The sequence below is a fragment of the Amaranthus tricolor genome, chromosome 7 (genome assembly GCF_026212465.1).
Source record: "Amaranthus tricolor cultivar Red isolate AtriRed21 chromosome 7, ASM2621246v1, whole genome shotgun sequence".
NCBI classification, from domain to species: Eukaryota; Viridiplantae; Streptophyta; class Magnoliopsida; order Caryophyllales; family Amaranthaceae; genus Amaranthus; species Amaranthus tricolor.
In genome coordinates, this window is record NC_080053.1 from 12,606,694 (window position 1) to 12,629,643 (window position 22,950).

Genomic DNA, 22,950 nt, shown 5'->3' on the forward strand with positions numbered 1-22,950 from the left:
ATAATAATAACATTAACATATATTTAATATTAACAAAAATAACAATACAATAATAATAATAATTAAATTAATAATAATAAAATTAACAAAATACATACGGAAAAAAAAAAATAAAATAAAATAAAAAAAATTGGAGTCGCCCAGATCTGGGCGACTCCTATTTTTTTTTTTTTTTTTAAATTTAATTACAAATAACTTACCTCGATTGATAAATTCCGGATTGAACTTAATTTTTGCTCCCAAATTTTGCTTTTGTATGTTGGTTTTTTGTTGTGGTGAGAGTTTTTTTAGTGTGAGTGTGGTTTATATAGAAAATTTTAGCTTTAATGGCATAATTGTAATTTTTTAAAATACCAAGGGCAATATGGTAATTTACTAGGGGTGGCGAAAAAATGAAAAGGGTGGCGAATTATAAGAATTGGGATCGACAATTGCTGAACATTCCAAGATATTTGTAATTTTTAAATGGTTTGTTCGTTACCAAAAACAATCATCTGAAGACTGAAGCTATCATAGCTATGTCAGTTGTCAATGTTGTTGGCAATTCGCAAAGCTTGTAAATTTTGAACTCAAGCATAGTGTTGCTTGATTAGCTTAAATTCTAGGTCTCGTCGATTTGCCGATTGGAAAATTGAAATGGGGATTTCAGATTCTCTTGAGGAAACCTCGCCTTTGGTTGATCTTAATGTTTCGTCTGATCGCGCAAAAAGTCAAACGAGAGATGTTCATATATTGAGCTTAGCTTTCTTGCTTGTTTTTTCTGCTTATGGCGCTGTTCAAAATTTGGAAAGTACGGTCAATGATGTAAGTATCCATTTTACAAATTTGGATACTAATTTTGTCGGGCAATTTCTAACAAATAATGTAAATTTATACAGGAAGGTGATCTGGGAACTATATCACTGGGGATTTTGTATGTATCGTTCATGGTATTTTCATTTTTTGCATCGTTGGTTGTCCGGAAATTAGGGTCAAAGTATTCTCTGCTACTCGGAACTACTGGCTATTGGTTGTTTACAGCTGCAAATTTGAAGCCTAATTGGTAATTTTCAATCAGCAATTTAATCAAGTTTGAATTATGTTTTTTTTTTGTCTTCTTTTCAATCTGTCTTATAATAACTAGTATGGAGTACATGTGATAGGATTCATGTGCACGACAACGGAGCCTGATGTATGGTTCTAGGGTCTTTTGGGATTATGGCTTTGCCATTATTGTTAACATGTATGGTTTTGTGATGAATACTGTTTTTTGTTGTACGCAATACATTTGTTACATTCTGTTTATTTGCTCATCAGTTTGAGCATTTGGCATGTTCAAAACAGACTTGATCTGAATGAATTCAAATTTACATGACCTTTTAACCAATCCCGACTTGACCCGAGTTCAAAATGACTTCAAATTTATATAAAAACCAATATGGACACAACACAACACCTTGTCCGAAATCGACTCGATGACCTGAATGAACACTCCTAGTTGGACAATTGAGAAGGTGATCGAAATTTGTTTTATAAGTGAGGCATGCACTGTCTATTGTATTCTCAAGGAGTCTGGGCCCTATGGTCTCATATTCGTGCTGACCTTTTTTAGCTGGTTTTTGACCATTAGGGTGCTTTGGTAACTGGCTATATTAACATAAGTAAAGCATAACTAAATGAGCTCCTTGTTCGTTGAATGGTTAATGGAAATCCTTGGTATGTGAAAGTAAGCATATTGTGGCTGATTTTTAATACAAGAATTGACGGGCTTTTCCATGAATGAAATCCTCATTGTTTATCAATGAAAACTAGTAAATTATTTACTCTATAATCATATAATATAAGAACACCTTAAAACAATATTAACTTCCATTCATAAAAAAAAATCACTACTAAATTAGACTTTTAGTCAATCCTAATCGATTTTTTTTTCTAGTTAATGGAATATTAAACGTTGAATGGTTAATCTGGTAACAAGAAAAAATTTCCAATGTTTAAATCTTTTAGCCTTTTATTCAACCGCTCAAGATCAACAATTCCATGAGCTTGGGCTTCTGTTCCTAACATAAAACATCCCTAGTCAATTCTTCCGTTCGATTCTCAGAAAAAGAGCTCGTGGGTTAATGAATCATACCCTGATGATATATTCCATAAAGAGTTCTTCTATCTCACTAATGTGTTGAATAGAAGAAATATAACATTAAGAATAAAATAGATAGAATTGAACAAAGAGAAAATATAGAATTGATCAGATCCAGATTAGTAAATTATCAAATTACCACCCTTCTTTTCGTAGGAGCTAAAATACTATGATGGCTTCGTTGCTTTATATACTATTTCATCTCCAGTTAAGCAATCCCAAAGTTTCGTTTTGGTTCAAAAATAAGAAATAATTTTTATATTGATATTAGAATTATTAATTAAAGTAAAAAAGTACGTGATAGCAATAACTTAATGCTAATCACACGACGATGAATCAACCAAGAGCATAGTATAAATTATAATCAATTTCAATACAACAACAACAACAATGCCAAAGTCTTGATTTCAAAAGATAGGGGTCGGCTAAGTGAACCAATTCAATCAATTTCTATGAGCTATTAATATAATATTTCACATTGATTTTTGTTTAAATTGCAACTTTTAGATAAAATTTATGTTTTTTTTTAATTGAATTCTACAAAAATAAATTTGAGGGTGGCAAAATTGGGCGTGGTATCCTCAGACGTCAAGGGCATGGATATTAGGGAGTACAACTTACTAGTGCAACGGTTTGTTCTTAGGAAATGAGAATGAAGATTTTATATTTAGATTTTTTGTTGTGAAAAGAAGAACTTATTAATATCCGACAAAGAGAATGTAATTAAACACATCCATCAAGCTTAGACGGTAATGGGTGGTGCGCGTCAAAACCTAGTGATTTGGGGTTTAATTCCCTTTAGAGGTAAAACTTCTACTTTGAAAAAAAAAAAAAACGACATGCCCTCACTTGCGAGCACATGAGGGCATGTGGATCTGCTGAGCATATGTCCTAAGTCCTTCCAAAAGTGGGGTTTGTGTTAGCAACATGTTGTGCGACCATTCTATCTTGTATGTACTTTTTAGTATAATTAAGAACATATACATGGTTTACGTGCTATTAATTGACTTAAGTCCCATAAACATAATTCTGACTGCATTTCACCGAGGTAGTTTTTTTAGGTGCAGTGTGTGTCTTAGTGTCAGGTTCGACAACCATTCTGTCAAGTAGTTACCTTTTTGTATAATTAAGAACATATACACCTTTATGCAGGGCAAATCTAGAATAAAATCAAATGATGTCGATAATATTTTAAAATATACATTCATCAATGTTTTGAAATTGCAAAACGTTTTAAAATGAGAACACCAACGAGTATCCTTAGGGCTTTGAAGAACAACTTCTTGATTTGCTTTATTTCCGATCAAAAGCTCACTTTCATATATTGTTTTTGGAATATTTGTCTTCTCACTTCTGAAAAGACTAAAATGTTGATTAAAATGCAAAAAATGGTTAAGTATTCTTTCCATATTTTAAATTAAATTGCTTGATAAGGTTTGAATCCAAGTCAATGCTGTAATATAGCAAAGCTTATACCCACTTAACCCGGCACACATATTAGTATCTTTAGGTATATAATTTTATACATAAGTTGAAAAATATCAGTTAACATCGTTGACTAGGATTGGGTTCGCGTTTTTTCTTTGTGCTGTTAAATCTTATCCAAATAATTCAACTTGTTGGATAAACTTTTCAATGATTACCTCGGCAGGTACACAATGATTCCCGCCTCTGTTTATATGGGATTTTGTGCTTCGATAATATGGGTTGGGCAGGTATCATTCATGTCCTACAGTTTTTTGTTTCTCAATGTTTTTTTGTCTTTGAACTGTTTATTTGACTGATTGATAACTGAAACTTTCAGATTATTCTCTGATATTATTCTTGGGCTTCTAGGGAACATATTTAACTTCCACCGCACGAAGTCATGCCAGAGATTGCAACATACATGAAGGAACTGTAATTGGTAACTTTAATGGAGAGTTTTGGGGGATATATGCAACTCATCAGGTGGTTGTTGCTTTCTTCTTGAATGAGATTGTCAATATCTATTCTATTATTAAAGTTTTTTAGAAAATTGATGATTTTCTTGTTATTATTATGTTTGCTTATTTTTCAGATCATTGGAAATCTTTTGGCACTCTTTCTCTTGAAAGATGGTAAAGTAAGTATTACTTCTAGTAATTTTTATGATATCGTGCATTTTATCTTATCACTGTGTATATTACTCCTTCTGCTCCTCTAAATTCGCGCCATTACTACTTTTGGATATAACCTCACTTATAATACTAAAACCTTATAATTTGTTTCTATTTCTTGCATTATTACCTGTAATTAGCCTATTAAAGGACATGACTCCAGCTAGAATACCCCACTGAGATACTCACTCATTCACATTTCTTGAATCTTGTGCCATTCCATGAGGAGCAATCTCACAAGGACAAAGGTGTATTTCGTATGAAAAATTAAAGACTCCATATTGCAACCCCTTCTAGAAAGGAATATGTTCTCTCTATGGTCTTCTTTCATCTTTCTCAGTTTTCTTAAACTATCTTCTTTCTTCATATTAACTGTATCGTCGTTCGTTATTTTTGGGGGTCTACTTCTTGGACTTCCTTCTTCTTTCTTTATCTTTTTGGGTCTTCTTTTTCAATTCCCTTTTTTATGTCTTCTCTCTGCATCTTTTTGGGTCTTCTTCAACTCCCTTTCTTTCTTGTCTTTCTTGAATACTTTCTTTTTTTTTTTTCCGACTTCTACCTCTCTTTAACTTCCTGTCTTCTACCTTCAAATATTCCTTCTTTCTTTTTCGAATCCCTTCTTTTATTGTTTTTATTGTTTTTTCTTTATTAATTTTGAATGAAAATATTATTTTTATTCTTTTTCTTCTAAAAAATTTCCGTTCCTATTTTATATTTATTTGTACTAAATAATAGCAATTAGGCTTGAATATTTCTCTTTGTCAATCATTCTTTTAAATCAATATTTAAAAATAATTTCTTATGACATTTTGCGTTGTGTAAGTGGCTTATCGCAATGATAACAATTTTTTTTATCTTTCATACAATTATAATAAAATAATTATGTTACTTTAAGTATCAAATCTGTTTTAAATTTATTTTAAAGATTTTGAGGAACAAAGTTCGCAACACCCTTGGAAGATCCAACAAATTTTAAATTAAAGTTACACTTGCTTGTGTTTATTGATAGAAATTTCAATTTAAAACCATTAATATTTCTTTATTACTTAATAAGTTATCTTTTTATTCTTTTCTTAATTGACAATATATATAGAATATGTACCAGTTATTTATTAATCATAATTGGGCATAAACATGCAAAATCTTTAATAAAGATTAATCAAACATATATTAATTAGTTATTTATTAATCATAATTAGGCATAATCTAGTTTGTCAAACACCTCTTTCTCGCAAACTATTGCTTTTGTTTTGGTTTTAAAACCCATATACTTGGCTAAGTATTCTTCATTCATGCATTTTCCTAATGCAAGATAACATCTTTTGTTTTCCTTGATAACTCTCTTGACCTCCTCAATGACCCTCACATCAATGAAAATATGTTTTCGTCATAGGTATTAAAGTGTGAAAAATGAATGCCTAGATGTATGGATTCAAGACCAAAGTACTCCAACAACTTTCAAGAGGATCAATAGCCTTGTAATTTGAAATTAGGACTAAATATAGTCTCTTTCACTCTAGAACAAGGTTAAAGTTATTTGATGATGTATGAGAAGGTTATTTAAGGGGAAGAATGCTTGTTTTAATAAAAAATGTAACTTGACGAGTAACAAGTTAGAAGGGCCTTTGTGAGTGGATTATCATCTAGTCCTTTTCATGGGTGCATCATGCACCTACTTTCTTCTTTGCACCTTCAAAAATATATTGGACTTCTAATTTGTTAGGCCTGTTGTGATTGTACAAATATTCACCTATTAGTGTTTTTTCTCGACAAAGATATATTGTTCTTTGGTTTCGCATTATAATGGATTATAGTGCACTGCGTACTTTATTTGAAGTTGTAGATGATTTCTGGGAAACAATCTCTTTGTGTTTACAAGGGTAAGCTTGTGTACATCTAGAGCCCAAAACCCGCTCAAGTAGGATCTACTTAATGACATGGGGTAATGGAATAGTGTTGTTGGAGATTTACTAATTTAATTTTAAGGCTATTGTCAATCACTGGCAAAAGCCCTTCATAAAACAAATAGTTTTTTTGGGTATCAGTATCGTTTATATAAGGCTTTTAAAATATTAAATCCCCTGTTTTGTAATGTTTCGTAAGGCTGAAGCTGAATAGACATGCTAAAGTATAGATGTAGACATATCGCTGATGTTTGCTTTTGTCTTTGTGATTGTGAGATATGAGCTTGTGTTTTTGTCTTTTCTTGCAGCATCTGGTATGAAATTATGATATGAAATTAACCTTACTCATTTCCTCTTCCATGCCTAGTTCAAATGTAGCAAACGCATCACCACATTTCCACCACATTGTAAAAGTTTTTGAGGCTAACCACAAAACCTTCCACATTGACCATTAAAGTGGTTTAGCCGACCGTTACTGCAACTGCAATTGTTATTGCAATGGAAACCACATTTGAGATTTTGCAGTGGGATATGAGCATTTCTAGGTCTCCTTTCTTAGGCTTCGGATAATTAAGGAGAGAAATTTGGCAAGATTTTTGTTTCGTTGTCTGCTCTTTGGATTTTGTGGTTTAAGAAATTAATTAAATTGTTTGAGTTAAGGATCCAGAAAGATTATATGGGATCTTGCATGCTGTATCCCTCAATTCCTTGGTTTTTCTTTAGTTGTTTGTACGGAAATGTCTTTTTTGTGTTGAATAGTTCGAGTCTCTTTCCCCAATAACTTTGACAAAATATTTTTCTTTCTTTTTTTTGAAGTGGGAGATTCTTATGCCAGATTTAGCATTTAGCTGGTTTCATAGCTCCATCCTATTATGTTGTGTAGAAAGATATTTGAATGGAATATGCTGCTCAATATCAGGAAGTTGGGTGTTATGCTTTAGCAAGAAGATAAGTAACTCTGGTTCAAAATTGATTTAGGGAATTCAGCTCCCTGACAATGTCAAAGAAGAAAATAATATTCTGTTCTGCGGAGATCGTACAATTTGCAGGATAGGCAACCTATTTGGAAGTTTCTCAATATTTAACTCTTTTACTGTCAAAGTTCTTGATAGTAGTGATTGCCTTCTAATTTTGTAAGCCTTTTCTTTTTATGGATGAAAATTTTCTTTATGTGTGAGTGTGTGTTGAACCAATCCTTACAGCAGCAGATTTGTAGTACAGAGATAAGAAGAGAAAAGGGAAGAATAGAGACAGACAGAAAGAGAAGAGAGGGGAGAGAGAAAAGAGAAAGAGAAGAGTACAGAAATAGAGAGAATGAGGAGGGAATGTTTGTATATTATTTTTCAGTGCCCAAACCAATTATTACATCACAGTATATATATAGCTAAACAAGCCTAATAAACTTGCTGCTACAAGTTGGTTACTAAAGATTCTTTTCTAGACAATTCCCTATTCCTCAACCGAATTTCAGTTATGGCTAATGCCAGCTCATTTGTTCCTTCTATGATAAATGATTGTATTTCTGCCCTTCAGCCGCGACAGAGTATGCCATGTATGGAAACTTTTAAGGTGTTATCATATGTCCCTATCCATTACAAATTTTAGTAGCCATGTTATTGATAATTTAGCTTCCGAGAGGTTGATTATAACTAAACTATTGTTCTGTTACTATTGATACCCAGACTCAGTCAGTGGGCTGCATCTGATTTTGAATTGTTGTTACTTCTCCAAAATATTAGTAATTCGTATCTTTTTCGCTTATAGACTATGGAAAATTTTTATGGATTTCTAATATTTATATTTTTTTTCAGGAGGGGGATTCGGCTGGCAGCAGTGGTGCTACTGTTCTCTTCTTTGTGTTCCTTTGCATTTTGACCATTGGTTGCATATTAATGTGCTTTTTGCATAAAAGAGATGGCAGAGTTGAAGACCAGCCTAAAGAGGCTTCCATCAGCTGCTTCTCTTATGCAGTCTCTCTGGCAAGATCAGTTGTGACGCCTTTGCTTGATGTTCGCATTTTGTTGATTATTCCCCTTTTTGCATATTCTGGATTACAACAAGCATTTGTCTGGTAAGGACAATGCAATTGTGATATATCGGCATTCAAAAATACTTCAGTTTAGGAAAATATAAGGATAGTAATTGTTTGTATGTTAACAATTGGAATTTTCAGGTCGGAGTTCACAAAGAAAATTGTAAAGCCAGCGATGGGAGAGTCTGGTATTGGTGGTTCGATGGCAATCTATGGGGCCGCAGATGCTATTGTAAGTTTTTTCATTCTTCATCGACTATATGTTTTGACTGCAACATTTGTCATATCTTGTGTACAATTTTGATACATGGAAAAGACCCTTTGTAGTTTAGCAGCAATCTTTTTCTCTGTTCTGTTTACTTTCCATGTTATAAGTGTCATAGTTAATTTCCAGAAATCACAGAGCTTTTTGGAATGTCATGTGTAACACATGAAGCACGAAACCTTGAACCTTGTTCTTTCTCTGCTGGTGCCCTTGTATTGTTTGGGTGTGTTGCCATAAACATGCAAGCAAGAAATTGAAACTCATCCTCATTTAGAACATTTGAATGGTTTGAGCAATTTATAATCTTGTAGAACTTGCTGAATGTGTAAATATGGTATTCAACTGCTTAACATTTCCTACTGCATATGTATTGGGAGCTTGTATCTAGATATTTATTGATTAATATCTATTGTTAAAGTTTATGCGCACAACTACAACCTGGAGAATGCTTTCTTAGAAAAAGGTAACTATTTGTAGTAGATCACTGAACCGCCAGTAAAAGTTTATTCCCTTCAATAAATCTACAGTGTTCTCTGGTTGCTGGTCGACTCACTTCCAGTGTCTCATCAGTTACGTGGATTATTGTGGGTGGATCTTCAGCTCATGCCATTATACTACTATGGATTCTGCTTACATACAGGTAATTGTCCAACTTGCATGGATATCCTTCTGGAAATCTAATCTGATTATTGAAATTCTGTTATATACTGTAATGAAGCACGGCTAGTGGAGTTCTTGGAACGGTCTATCCGCTCTTAATGGCTGCAGCACTGGGAATCGGTGACGGAGTGTTGATGACGCAGATCAACGCTTTATTGGGGATGCTATTCAAACATGACATGGTATGTTTTGATTTCTTTTATTGAATTATGATTTCTGATGCAATTGGAATTATACGGCTCTGTCTAGCTTATCTGGTAATTGCTTTGCTTAATTTAGACGAGTGTAAACAATAATATCTCAGGATCTTATCCACTACACGCTGCAATATTAGGTTCGAAATAAGGAACTATATCCTGCTGTGCTGCCTAATTACAATATGCGAGTTTGTATTGTTAGATTGTTCCAAAACTATCAATTGCGCTTGCCAAATTGCATATTAGAATCACAATCACTGTGGGATAGCAAACTAGGTGACACTTCTCTCTATTGTGTTTCACAAGTTTGAGCGCAACCAAATGATGTGGTGGGTTCATTAGTGATCTTTTGGTCACTCTTTGATGTAGTTTTTCATCTGTTGAGACCTGCTGTTGTGACTTGAGCATTACGTTTTTCCATCTTGAAACAAGATAATGGTTGATGTAGCATAATTATAAGTAATGCTATATGCACTATTGTGGTTGATGCTGTTAAAGCTTGGCTGAAACACAACTCCAAGTGGGCTTGACTTAATCTTGAGCTGAATCAGCAAAAGGAGCCTTGAACGAGTACCCATTGGTAAAAAAAGAACAATGTTAGGAAAATTAATGGTAAACTAATTCTTTAAAGCACCAACACCAAATAATTACTGCTGTTGAACACCTAACTTTTACACAAACAATTATAGAGATTAATGGTAATATTGAAGACTTTGTGGCTACTTAGGCCAAACTTGATATAAGATAGAGGCGTTGCGGAAAACTTTCCTAAATTAATATTTCCCCCACAATGCTGATTTAAGATCAATTAAGGATGAATAAATAAATATAAGGGAAATTCCACATGATAGCATCCAGTTTTCATGAAATGCCAATGGTACCACTTTTTTAAGAAAATTCCACATGGTAGCATCCAGTTTATGCACAAACTAATTGCCATAGCATTTTCCGTTAAGTTCTTGTTAAATTCCGTTTAATTCATCATTTTGTAAGTTTTTTCCACATGGTAGCATCCAATTTTTGTTTAATTCACAATTTTAACTTTAAATTCACCAATTTAATATTTAAATAATCCCAACATTTTGAATGAAAACAAAATTATTACAACATTGATGGGCGTTAATGAATAAAACGGTGAATTAAACATTAAATTGGTGAATTTAAAGTTAAAATTGTAAATTAAATAAAAACTGGATGCTACCATGTTGAAAAAACTTACAAAATGATGAATTAAACGGAATTTAACAAGAACTTAACAGAAAATGCTACGACAATTAGTTTGTGCATAAACTGGATGCTACCATGTGGAATTTTCTTAAAAAAGTGCTATCACTGGCATTTCATAAAAGCTGGATGCTACCATGTGGAATTTCCCTAAAAATATTTGAGATATAACTATCTACAAAAGAATAACAAAACACTTGTATTTTTTGTAGTTAAACAATATGAACAATGATAAGATAATACAAAATTTAGTTCATAAAAGGAGTAGCTAATTATTTTTCTAGGTTTTTAGCTACCAATGTGCCCATCACCCTCTATTTTCAGAAGTGAAGCCTCAGGATATCTCATGAAGTCCAAAGTTCAAAGCATGTGTTGCTTACATGAGCCCACACATTATTTCATCATCAAACAAATGCATTCAAAAAGAATATTTGCGTACGTAAGCCTAGATTGCTTGAGTGAGCATTTAGTATCCACAACTTTGGAAAAGTTTTGCAAAACATGACCGACTTGGTCCAAAGAATTCGCTTTGTTGTACTAATCTCTTGGTCGAGCGTGTAGGACAGGTATGGATTTTCTGAATATTACATAACAAACGTTCGCAAACAACTCAATCAAGTGCTCGGTTTATTAAGCTCACTCGATCGAGCACAAGACTTGTCTGTTTTTGCATTCTAAACTTTATTTTGTTTGCTTGTTTTGATGAAGCACTTGCATATACAAATTATCATTCTATTATGATATTTGGCATAAGCTTGGTTGGTCGTTTTGTTTGCCAATGTAAAATATGTACAAATCCATATCTATCCATGTTCAGTAACGAGATGGTCTTTTTTTTTATTTATATTTTTTTTTGTTTGGCATAAGCTTGGTTGGTTTGTCCAGGTGGGAGTATTAGTTGTTTTGTTAGCCGTTAAAACTTGTTTGAGCCACCTTTAATGAGTGTTGGTTGTGTATTAGAGAAAATTGTGTCAATAAGACAAAATTCAATGAAAAAGTTACTCATAGTAGCTTTTTGGATTTGCCTTAAGAGACATGTCAAATATTCTTTTAGCTGTTTAACCAACCGAAGTGCCAAAATCCAAAAGTCAAAAGTCAAAAGTTAATTTAAAAGTCATTTGTTAAACACACTCATAATTATAAAAAGCTCACAGACTAACTGATGAACTCTTGGTCAAAATCATGATAAGCTATCTAGTTTACAATTTTATTTATCATCCCTATTTTCAAGACTATATGATCTGTATTTGACTAGCAATGTAGAAAGCCTTTACATTGGGATTTTTAAAAGAAACTGCTATAATCGGCATTTGGATTTACGAAAGGGCAAAATAATTGTCACATTAGGGAAGACTTGAGGAATAAGTTAGTTTTAAGTGGTAGTTTTCTTATAAAATAGAGGAATTAGGGAGTCATTATCATCAACAATCTTGTTAAGCAAATTGTAGGAGAGTTTAATACTCGTTTTAGGAGATCTCAAGCTTCTCGAATTGCTTAATCTATCTTTTGTTATTTTGTAATCGTTCTTTAATCTTCAATTTGATAGTATAATTCATCTTTTGTCATTTTATTCTTACAATTCTCAATTTACTGTTTTCTTGAAATTATCAGTTCATAGCAGAAACATGGACATATAGTCTACTAATTGTATGTTCCATGTACAAATTTGATGCTAAACACAGCTCTATTTGAATTGATTGCAGGAAGGAGCATTTGCACAGTTGAAGGTTTGGCAGAGCCTTTCAATTGCAGTTATCTTCTTCTTGACACCTTATATATCACTGCATCTCATGGCTGCCATTATGCTTACTGCACTGTGTCTCGCGTTGGCTTCTTTTTTTATCCTCACCCTCAAAGTCGTAAAAGCGTCTTCTTCTCATCTTTCCGAAGCCTAAGCTTTCCTTCTTTAGCTAAGTTTTTCTCAAATTACAAGATGATGTATTTTGCCTTACTATTTTTATTTGTTCCATTTCATAGTTGTTTTGTAAATACAATACCATCAATCTAATGATTCTCAATGGATTTTAATATTGTTGTCTTTAATACTTCAAGTTGGTGTAATTAAGAACATCTTTTGAGAAAGGGTGAGATTACCCTAATATACTACTAGACTAGATGTATTTGATGTGAGTTTAACTCACCGAATGTATCCAACCTGACATGACATTAAATCGTACCTAATGATCACCGAAGATTGGATATCTAAATCGAAGGATACCCAAAATTTTGATCAATCTAATAAAGCACAATTAAAGTGAAATTTAAAGGCTTGTAATTAACAATAATAGTAAAAAAAAAGTAACATGGGACATAAAACATATGTCATTGTCACAATTACAGTCACAATCACCATAACAGACGGTTACGGTCACAGTAATACGGTAATATAGAAGTAAGTTTTAAACTCGATGTTCATGTAAAAGTAGAATTCTATCCAGTGTGTTTAAGGTCGGAAGCTGAGTTGATCAAATCCTCGCTGAAATCCCAAAGTTTTTTGGACAAGTCTTTGTCTTTAGCAAGATAATAAGGTTCTAACTCGTTGCAGTCCACATAATACTTGCCTGTTACTCCTTTTAAGCTTGGATGCAGGGCCACATAGCATGTTGTTGCTGCTCCCTGCAACTCAATTACCAATAATCAATTTCTAGTTATATTTAACGTCTATTTTTTTGAGAGACCATCACTCAGCTAGACGAATTCAAAACAAGAAGCTCATATTCTCATAATTGATATTACTTGGAATATCTAATCCATGTATGATATGCGTTTCACTATAAAACCGTCTCATATAACGATTTGTGTATATTTAAACATGGACAAGGGTCGTGTGTTAGATAGGTATTACCCACATCGATGAATTAAAGATGGTGTGCATACTTTATAATTCAGTAGAGTCCCTTTTATCCATTGTCACATGATTTTGGGATGGTATCTTCTTCGCTTATGAAGTGTGTATATTTCGTATTTATCTAATTATATGCTGATATTGACAATAAGTCCAGCTCAATTTAACACCGTGACATCTTGCCTATCCGGCAGGTGATGAGGTGCCCATGTTTACTAGTAATGTTCAATAAATTAAGCAAGCTAATATTTGATACAAAGTACAAACCTGTGGGACGGTTTTCCACAAAAAGAAGCCAGTGAGAAGGTTGAAAAAACCTGTACCAATTTCTTACATAATTAGTCCATTTTATTCATGTTTGGTGGATTAAATCAATAATAATAACAGTGTAGGTAGAGTTTAGAGGCATGAAGAAAGCATACGCATTAAAAAGTATGAATGTTTCATGAGATTTGTCATGATTAATCCTGGGTGTAAAGAATTCACGGTTATATTGGCACCCTCTTCCTGCAAAATCAATTGAATCAACTTAAGTTGGTTCATTACTTATAACCATTTGCATGGATATAAATGTTGTAACGGTCGCGATCTCGGTAACATAACAGAGATATGGTAATGCGAGTTATGCCGTTATCGTAATGCCTTAAATATCGATCAAATTATAAGATATTTCTCGATACAGTCAAAAATACAGTTTATTTACACCTTTACAATGCTGGAAACATCAATTGTTTCAAGGACGGCTAATGCGATGCGGCCTATGGCATGGATTAGAAGAGTTGGTGTGATATAATTCAAAAATATTAATGAATCGATCTGGTTGCGAATAAAAGAAAACAAATTATGTTACACTGACCGAGAAAATATTAAAGACCGAAAGTAGTAAGTATACCTTGAGTTGAGCAGCCAAGTGATTTGCATGGAGTACGTTTGCCAACTTAGATTGTCCATAAGCTCTTTTGTCAGAATAACTGATCATAGTATCAAAACAACATACAACCATGCACAAATCTAAGAACTAACAAGAGATTAAGTTGCAATTAAATGAAAGAAAAATTACCGTGAATAATATAACTTTTTGTTAATTTTCCCATAATAATACCAATTATTGATTAATCATGAATAATACCAACTTAGGGGTATTTTCCTAGAATAATATCAACTTTAGTTTATTAACTAATTTATTTTAAATTTTTTTGTCTTATAATTACCTATAGTTTAATTTTTAACATGTTATGGATTTTCTAGGAAAACACCTCTTTAAGTTGGTATTATACATGGTTAATTAAAAGTTAGTATTATTGTATAGAAATAAGCGAAAGATTGTATTATTCATGATAATTTTTTCAAATAATAAATTGCAAATTAAAGATACAAACCCAGATTTATCGTTGATATTATTGAATCTGATTCCTCCTGAATAAGTGTGAAGATGTGCGATTGACGATAAATTTACTATTCTTCCTTCAATCCCTGTTGTTTTTGCTGTTTGCTTCATTTTGTCAAGCAGCAACTTTGTTAATAGAAAGTGCCCTGTTTTTGTTTCACTTTTAGATGTTAAATATAGTAAATATAGTGGAACACCATTAACTTTCAAAGATCCTTTGTTAAAATTAAGCCTAAAAATATATTATATTAATTCTTTTTGATAGTAATTAATAATTATAGTGCTATTTGTTAGAGTATATAACATGTCAACTATTAGTAGCCAGCGTGATAAGAGGTTATGGTTCGAATCTTAACCACCACTCAAATTTAAGTGGAATATTTCGCACTAGATATGAGGAGATTTTGTGTCACATTCATACTTCTATCTCGAAGGGCTCTCGTGTGAGAAAGCGTGTTAGAGTATAAAACATATCCTGAAATCTTAACCACCAACTTAAGCTTTTGTTTGAGTTGGTTACTTGCACACTATTTCTTCTGATGTTGTGCATAATGTCTCGTTTACACCACAATATTTCTATTTCGAGTATATTAACTCTAAATTTTGATAAAGTCCATGTGCAAGTTTAATATGAAACAATGTTAAAATAAAAGTAAAAACTGACCAAGATGATTAGTAGCAAATTGTAACTCAATCCCATCCTCAGAAAGCTGGAATGGACAGAACATAATGCCAGCATTGTTTCTGCACAATTTATACACATAAATATAATCATCAAAATCTTATAATTATTATTATTTTAAAAAATGTAAATTTAATTTTAAAAATCCCATCTTTTTCTCGTTGTCTTGTAAAAATCCCACCTTTCGATTATTTTTTAAAAATCTGACCTTTATACTGCGTTTTTTTTTAAATCCGACCTTTTGGTTCTTAATTTGTTTACAGCTAAATTTTGCAAGTAACCTAATGAGGTCAATACTTTAAAAAAAAACGCAATATAAAAGTCGAATTTTTAAAAAATAAACGAAAAATAAGATTTTTATAAGACAATGAGCAACAGGTGTAATTTTTAAAATTAAATTTTCCATTTTAATAAATAAAAAAAATAAAAATAAAAAGGGGCATACATTAAAATATTGAGAGGTAGGTTGAGAGCAAGGAAATTATGGGCAAATTCTGTGACAGATTTGATTGAGGAGAGATCAAGCTTGAGAACATCCACTCGACCTGATTTGATTTCGTCCAAAATGCGTTGTTTTGCTTCATTTGCGGCGTTTATATTCCTGGCAGCAATTATTACATGTGCATTTCGAAGTGCCAACACCCTCGCTGTTTCCCATCCTATTCCACTCGCACCTCCTTCAATTTTTTTATTATCATTTCACCAACTGATTTTATTAACTCGTTTATTAACTATAAGTAACTTGTTCAAACACAACTTATTCATGAGAACTAATTAATTTACTAAAGACTAGCATTGACTGGTTTGATCACCCAACTCTCTGTTTATATCAAAGTAAGCTAATAAGTTATATTTTCAAACACCCCATCATATATTACTAACATAGTAACATTTCAAATCACTATCATGGGTATTTGGGTAGAAAAATTAAAGACACTACTTTTCATTAAAATTAAAGAAACAAGACCTGATTTTCAAGCAAGAGCCCTATTTACTTTTTTATATTTAGAAAATTAAGCCTTTTTGTCAACCATTAATGTTAAAATAGAGATCAAAATTTATTGTTAGTAGCTTTGCAATCCATAAACAACATTATTACATGAAAACACATCACCAACTAAGCTAGCTATATTGTCTGATGAACTATAAGGAATTTATTCAATATAAGAGATATTTGTTTTCTAGCGATCCTAGACGATCAGACACCTTAAATAGATCTAGAACCGCCTTTGAAATATTCTGAATTTCTAAAATAAAGGTGTTGGTGATAAACAAAAATTCTTAATCAATCACCGTGATTTGTAAATCATCATAAAAAGACAAAAAGAATAATAATAAAATGAACAAAATAAAAAAAGATAAATTAAAACAATAAAATTCTCACCCTATCATAATTTACCACATAAAGATGATTTATTAACCTCATTAATAGTCGTTATTTACTAAGACTTTTTCTGTCATAAAAATATAAGTTTGGTATTAAAATTTTTGATGTGATCATCGTACAAATTAACTCCCAACTCTCAAGTCATTTCAGGTAACCTCAAGTCAATTTAACATCAAAAATAATAAAAATACGAAAAGATATACATTAAATAAAAATAAATAAAGGAAAATAAATAAAATAGTAGAAATCATGACAGCTCCTCATATTAAAATTTATGATAATAAAGACTAATAATAAGCATAAAAGGAAGGGATCAATGCAGTTGGATCTCTGTAGTTGTAGTTATTATACTCACCTAATTTCCACTTTAGCAATTCCGTGAAAATGGGATCATTCAAGTATTACAATCATATTTATAAATATTTAGTGATTTTTTAATTTATTTGTTTGACCAGATGTAAGTGTTGGCTTTCTTTTTTTTTTTTTGTGTTTTAAAGCTAATTAAGTATTGTTATTGACTTTTTATTAGAGAAAAAATAAATTAATAAATCAAGTCATAAGTCAATTAAAAAATTAATTACCTAAAAGCTAATTTTCAAACACTTCCTATATATTTTCAGCTAAAAATGAAATTTAGAAAAGAAATAGTATTAAAAAAATTGATTTTATAAGTCTCAAATAATTTTAGAAATAAGTACTCCTTTCCTTTTTATTCCTTATTAGATACCATTAGAGATGAGTAAAATATATAAGAAAAATATATTTTTTATAGATTAAAGTGTAATTACAATAATGTCATTAGATTTTATTTAATGTGTATAAAGTTTATTACATAAAATAAAAATAAATTACGTTGAGAATTAAAATGTAAGTTAATTTCTATAGTTTATAAAATATACGTGGTATTATGGTGGAATGTGTTTTTGAATTCTATTGGTAATTAAAATAAAATTATTTTAATAAAAAATATTGTAAAATTACCTAGAACAATAATCACATATATTGATTAACTATGAATAATTCCAACTTTGAGGGGTATTATCCTAAAGTAAACCTGATAATCGGATTACTTGCTTATAACAAGTTTTCTTTTTTTAAAGAAAAGAAAAATTAAAATAAAATGTCGAAAAAATGTTAAAAAAATATTTTAAAAAATTATGATTTTCTTATTATTCATAATTTTTTATGTAAATTTTCAAAATTTTTCTCTAATTTTAAATTAATTTTCAGTTTACTATTTTGGTGAATTACCTACTATAGCAGGTCATCGGGCTATCCAAGTTACTCTAAGAAAATTTCACCCTAAATTTGAGATTATTCATGGTTAATCAATAGGTGAGATTATTAATGGTACTCCTGAGTTTTGACACTTTATTAATGGTACTCTTAAGTTTTTTTTATTATCAATGGTACTCTCATATTATTATTGAGTGTTTTACAAGTGTAGCCTCATTTAACTTTTTTCGTCCAAAATCGTCTAAAACCGTTAACTTTCTTTTATGTTTTAAATTGAAAAATAAATGAAAAAGAAAAAAAGTTAATGGTTTTTGACGTTTTTGGGCGGAAAAGTGAAAAAAAGTTACGGTTGTAAAACACTCAATAATACGAGGGTACAATTAATAATAAAAAAAACTTAAAAATACTATTAATAAAGTGTCAAAACTCAAGGATACTATTGATCATTTTCCTAAAATTTACAAATGAGAAATATAAGAAAAGCCAAAGAGAACGGAGAGTAATATATATGTATTTGTTGTGATTTTTAGATATACTTTTATACTTTTATAGTAACGAAAATTGATACATTTAATGGTTAAGGCGCATAAATTTATACTTCACATGAATTAAAGAAAATATTTGTGATGTATTCCATCCGTTTTATATATTTGCCATTTGGAATTTAAAAAGAACCAACACAAATATAAATTATACATTAGATACCATTAGAATTGAATAAGATATATAGTAGGAGTATATTAAAAATTGATGTTCTATTATTCTATAGATTAAAGCGTAAGTATAATAATAATAATTTTAAATTTCGTTTTGTGAATGAAAATTTTATTATATTTAATAAAAAAATACACTAATACTAAAATAAGTGTAATTTTTATAGATTAATGTGTAAAGTCTAATAATGACATTAAATTATAGTTCCTTTCATTCAACTCATTGTTTATTCAATGTAAACATTATTTATGTCACAATTTTAAACTTTAAATCGATTATTTTCATAAATTTCGTATTTAAAATAAAAAAATATATTTTTTAAAAAAGGATCAAATCGCACAAAATATGTGACTGTGCCTAATTGTTATTGCATAAGTATAGTCCAACATTTTGTGTGACTGTACCTAGGTACAATTGCACAAAATATACGACTTGACCATTTTCAAAAAAAAAATAATTGAAAATTCGATAAATTTACGATAATATTAATCAAAAATTTATAAATTATTTTTTACAATAACATAAATATTAATTAAATCAATGATAAATTTAAAATTTGATAATGTTCAAAATTTAAGACCCGGCAAATAAATATTTGTGATGTGGGTACTTATAGCTATAATCTATTCTAAAAAATAGAAATTTTCTTAAATTTTTCAAGAGCTGAGTGTAATTTTGTGAAAATAATTTTAGGAATTGCTACCACTCGTTTTTTGCCATAGTTAATGCTTACCATATAGAATATCTCTTTAATTATTGCACTAACCCTCTATAAATCTCTTAACAACATAGGAGTTAATAAAGTTTTGTCCAATCTTAGTCTACACCGAAATAGTGTGCACAAGCTTTACATTACCTCTTATTTTTATGAAATTACTTGATTTAATAATTAAATGGAAAGATGTAGCTACTTTAATGTGAATTAAATTCAAATAAAAATTTACAGGCTCATAGCATAAGTGTAAGGTCACGTGATCAAGAGTTGGTAGAGATGAAAAGCAATATTTCATTTTTTATGTTGTCCCAATAAGTTTTCCTCATTTGATAACTCCTTACTTTTTTTTTTATCTTACATTATACTCTTTCCACACCATTTTAATTGTCACAATTTCTTATTTGGCAAAACCATATTAATTGTCTCATTTCTATTTTTGTCAATCTTTTTTTTACCTAAATATCCTTAGTTCACACAAGTAATTACGAATATTCCCCCATATACCTTACTTACCCAACTACCCTTCACTACTTACCCTTCACTAATTACCCAACTACTACCTTTTTAATGGACTGCACACCATCCTTAATAACCTTGCCCAAACAAATGGGACAATTATATTGGTGTGGAGGAAGTATTTGTATATGAGGAAATAAAGGGAAAGGAAGTATAAGAAACAAAAAGATTGCATTTCCTTTATGTAGATACCAAGTGAAAAAGGAGGGCAATGGAGGATGGAGAATTGAATTTTGAAAAGACGCTAAGAGCACTTCACATTTTAGTCCAGCAACTTGTCTTGTATGAGACCGTTTTACGGTGAGATGATCTTAAAATAAAAAGTCCATAAGCTACATTTATTTATTATTAGGCTATTTAACCCAAATATGAGACATATCTCACGATAAGACTGTCTTATACAAGAATTTGTGTTAGTCAAAACATATTCTTTAAACATTGAAAATATTTGAACTTACCTTCATTTCCTTATACAAAAGTTATTCAAATATAGTGTTTAATCTATCCATACAATTTTCTTACTTTCCTTTTAGACACTACTTTTTTTTCTTTTTTTTTTCTTTTTTTTTTTTGGTTTTGTTTATCTACTATGACCAACAAAACTTTTATGTACGTAAATGTAAAGATTATGTGTCAACAATTAGTCTCTCGGTTTCCTATTTATTTTTAAGAAAAGTTGGCTATTTTAAATGATGGATATATTATTATATTGAATAATAAAGTTAATGGAGGAAAAATGAGAATAATAAATAATAATAAAATATTAAAATAAAATTAGTGGAAAAATTATGAAGATCATAATAATTAAAAATTGTTTAAACAAAGTTAATGAAAAACATATAAGAGCCATATGTATTAATAAATTAAAATAAAAATAAACAATGTTAATTTTGTCTAAAATTCATAATATAAATAGAAAATAAAATGATCTAAAATGACAATTTTTAAGAATGAAGAGAGTAAAAATGTATAATATTCCCTCAAATTCAATTTAGTTGTCCTATTTGTTTTGGATACAAATATTAAGAAAATGAGTGGACCACCTAAAATAGTAGACTCATATGCAATATTGGGTGTTTTTAATATTAAGAATTGAAGGGAACCACCTAATATAGTAAACCCATATGTAATATTAGGTATTTTTAATATTGAGAAAGGAGACCACCTATAAATATAAATCTAAAAATAGAAATGAGACAAATAAGATGAAGTTAACCAATAAAAAAAACTGGAACAAGTAAAAAGAATTGGATAGAGATATTATTTTCTTTTTCCAATCTCTCTTACAAACACCTAAAGAGAAACAAGTATTGTCACAAAGAAAATAGGAGAGCGTCCAAAACAAGTAAATGCCGAACGAAGTACTTCATGTTCTCTACATTATACTAATGTTTTCTTTAATATTGTTTCCATGCCTCTTTTGGATTTTTCTATTTTGTATTTTTGATTACAAGGTATGAATTAAATTTTTCTGAAATAAAGCGTTGCGTTTTCTGATTAAAGTAAAACTCAATTTTAAATTTTAAGGCCGGTGTTATTGTAAATGTCAATATATAATCGAAAAAATACGAGGTGCACATATTTCATAAATAAGATATTATCTCAAAATCATAAGGTCGTGAAGGAAAGGGCTCTAATTAGTTATAAAGAGTGCACACTATATATAATTGAGTAATGTGGGATAAATAATCTCAACTTTTTGTTAAGGAACCAATTCAACTAAAAATTTAAATTAATAATTAAGGTCCTAAAATATGTTACTTACTCTAATACCTCTCCTCGCACGAGAGTTGGACTAGAAGTGTGGATACAACACAGACCCTCCACATACTTGGTGCTAAATATTCTACTTTAAATGAGGAGTGGTTGAGATTCGAACTCGTGACCTCTTGTCACGTTGACTCTAATATCATGTCAAAGAACTAACTCAACCAAAAGTTTAAAGTTTAAGGTTATAGGTAACTCCAATAAGTGGTACAATGGATTATAGTGATAAAAAAAAGGAACATCTTAATGTGAAATTGGAAGATCAAAGAAAGAAAAGACAAACCAGTAATAATGGCAGTGAGGTTAGAAGCATCGATTCCATGGGTGACTTGTTCAGCAGTAGAAGAAGATCCGAATCCGCTTGGTCCTGGATATCCAGTTACCAATGTAAATAAATTCACCATTCTTATTTTTACCTCTGATTAATAATTGTTTATATTCTATTCAAATTAGAAAAGAATATAGAATACTTGAATGTGAAAATGAAGTAGGTGCAAGTTTGGATAAGAGTAAAAAAAGAAGAGAAGAGTTTATATAAACTACCAACCAACTACCAAATACCAACTTGTTCAGCTGGGTCTTAATGGGCATGGATGAGTCAGTTTGGCAATTAATTAGTTGAAAACCCCAAGGATTGTAGTTGGAGTGTAGGACTAAGGAATAAGGACTCCCAAGGATTGTAAGGCACTTGTGGCATTGCTCAACACAAGTGCAACCTTAAATTTTATTCCAAAAATTAGAAATGGATTGACTACATATAAATAGGGATGACAAAATGAACGGATAGGATGTGGTATATATGTTTTAACTGAAATTTTTATACTCACCATCTACCCACTACTCATAACGGGTTAAATTTTCATACTCACGTCTGCTATCTAGATAAACATTCAAACACATTTTCACCCACTATACCAACTGAGTATATACTCACTTTATATCCGCTTCACTATGTAATATCACATCGAAGTATTAGAGAGATGTTGAATACTCCGTATACAAGTAGAGATAACAAAATGGACGGGTGGATGCGATATGCCCTCACCTATACCTATATCCAACTAAAATAGTCATACCCACCACCCATGGCGGGTAAACTTTCATTCCGTGATGGGTATAACTACTTTATACCCACCCGCCTCACATTTACTCCAAATTTGCG

At 30.7% G+C, this 22,950-nt stretch overlaps 2 protein-coding genes across 2 annotated transcripts; one reads left to right on the forward strand and one right to left on the reverse strand.

Annotated features, from left to right (window-relative positions):
• Window positions 1-459: 459 nt before the first annotated feature.
• Window positions 460-12,582, forward strand: LOC130818770 (UNC93-like protein 3). The gene is made up of 10 exons (XM_057684970.1): window positions 460-804; window positions 879-1,042; window positions 3,771-3,834; window positions 3,956-4,069; window positions 4,179-4,223; window positions 7,973-8,232; window positions 8,335-8,425; window positions 8,986-9,098; window positions 9,177-9,300; window positions 12,243-12,582. The coding sequence occupies exons 1-10, from the start codon at window positions 637-639 to the stop codon at window positions 12,432-12,434; spliced, it is 1,335 nt and encodes a 444-aa protein (XP_057540953.1). The 5' UTR covers window positions 460-636; the 3' UTR covers window positions 12,435-12,582.
• Window positions 12,583-12,788: 206 nt separating this feature from the next.
• Window positions 12,789-22,516, reverse strand: LOC130818771 (short-chain dehydrogenase TIC 32 B, chloroplastic). Its single transcript, XM_057684971.1, has 8 exons — window positions 22,072-22,516; window positions 15,899-16,130; window positions 15,436-15,515; window positions 14,764-14,917; window positions 14,277-14,355; window positions 13,807-13,891; window positions 13,652-13,701; window positions 12,789-13,155 (listed from the first exon to the last, which is right to left on the reverse strand). Exons 1-8 carry the CDS (start codon window positions 22,190-22,192, stop codon window positions 12,970-12,972), a joined length of 987 nt encoding a protein of 328 aa, XP_057540954.1. The 5' UTR covers window positions 22,193-22,516; the 3' UTR covers window positions 12,789-12,969.
• Window positions 22,517-22,950: the final 434 nt, after the last annotated feature.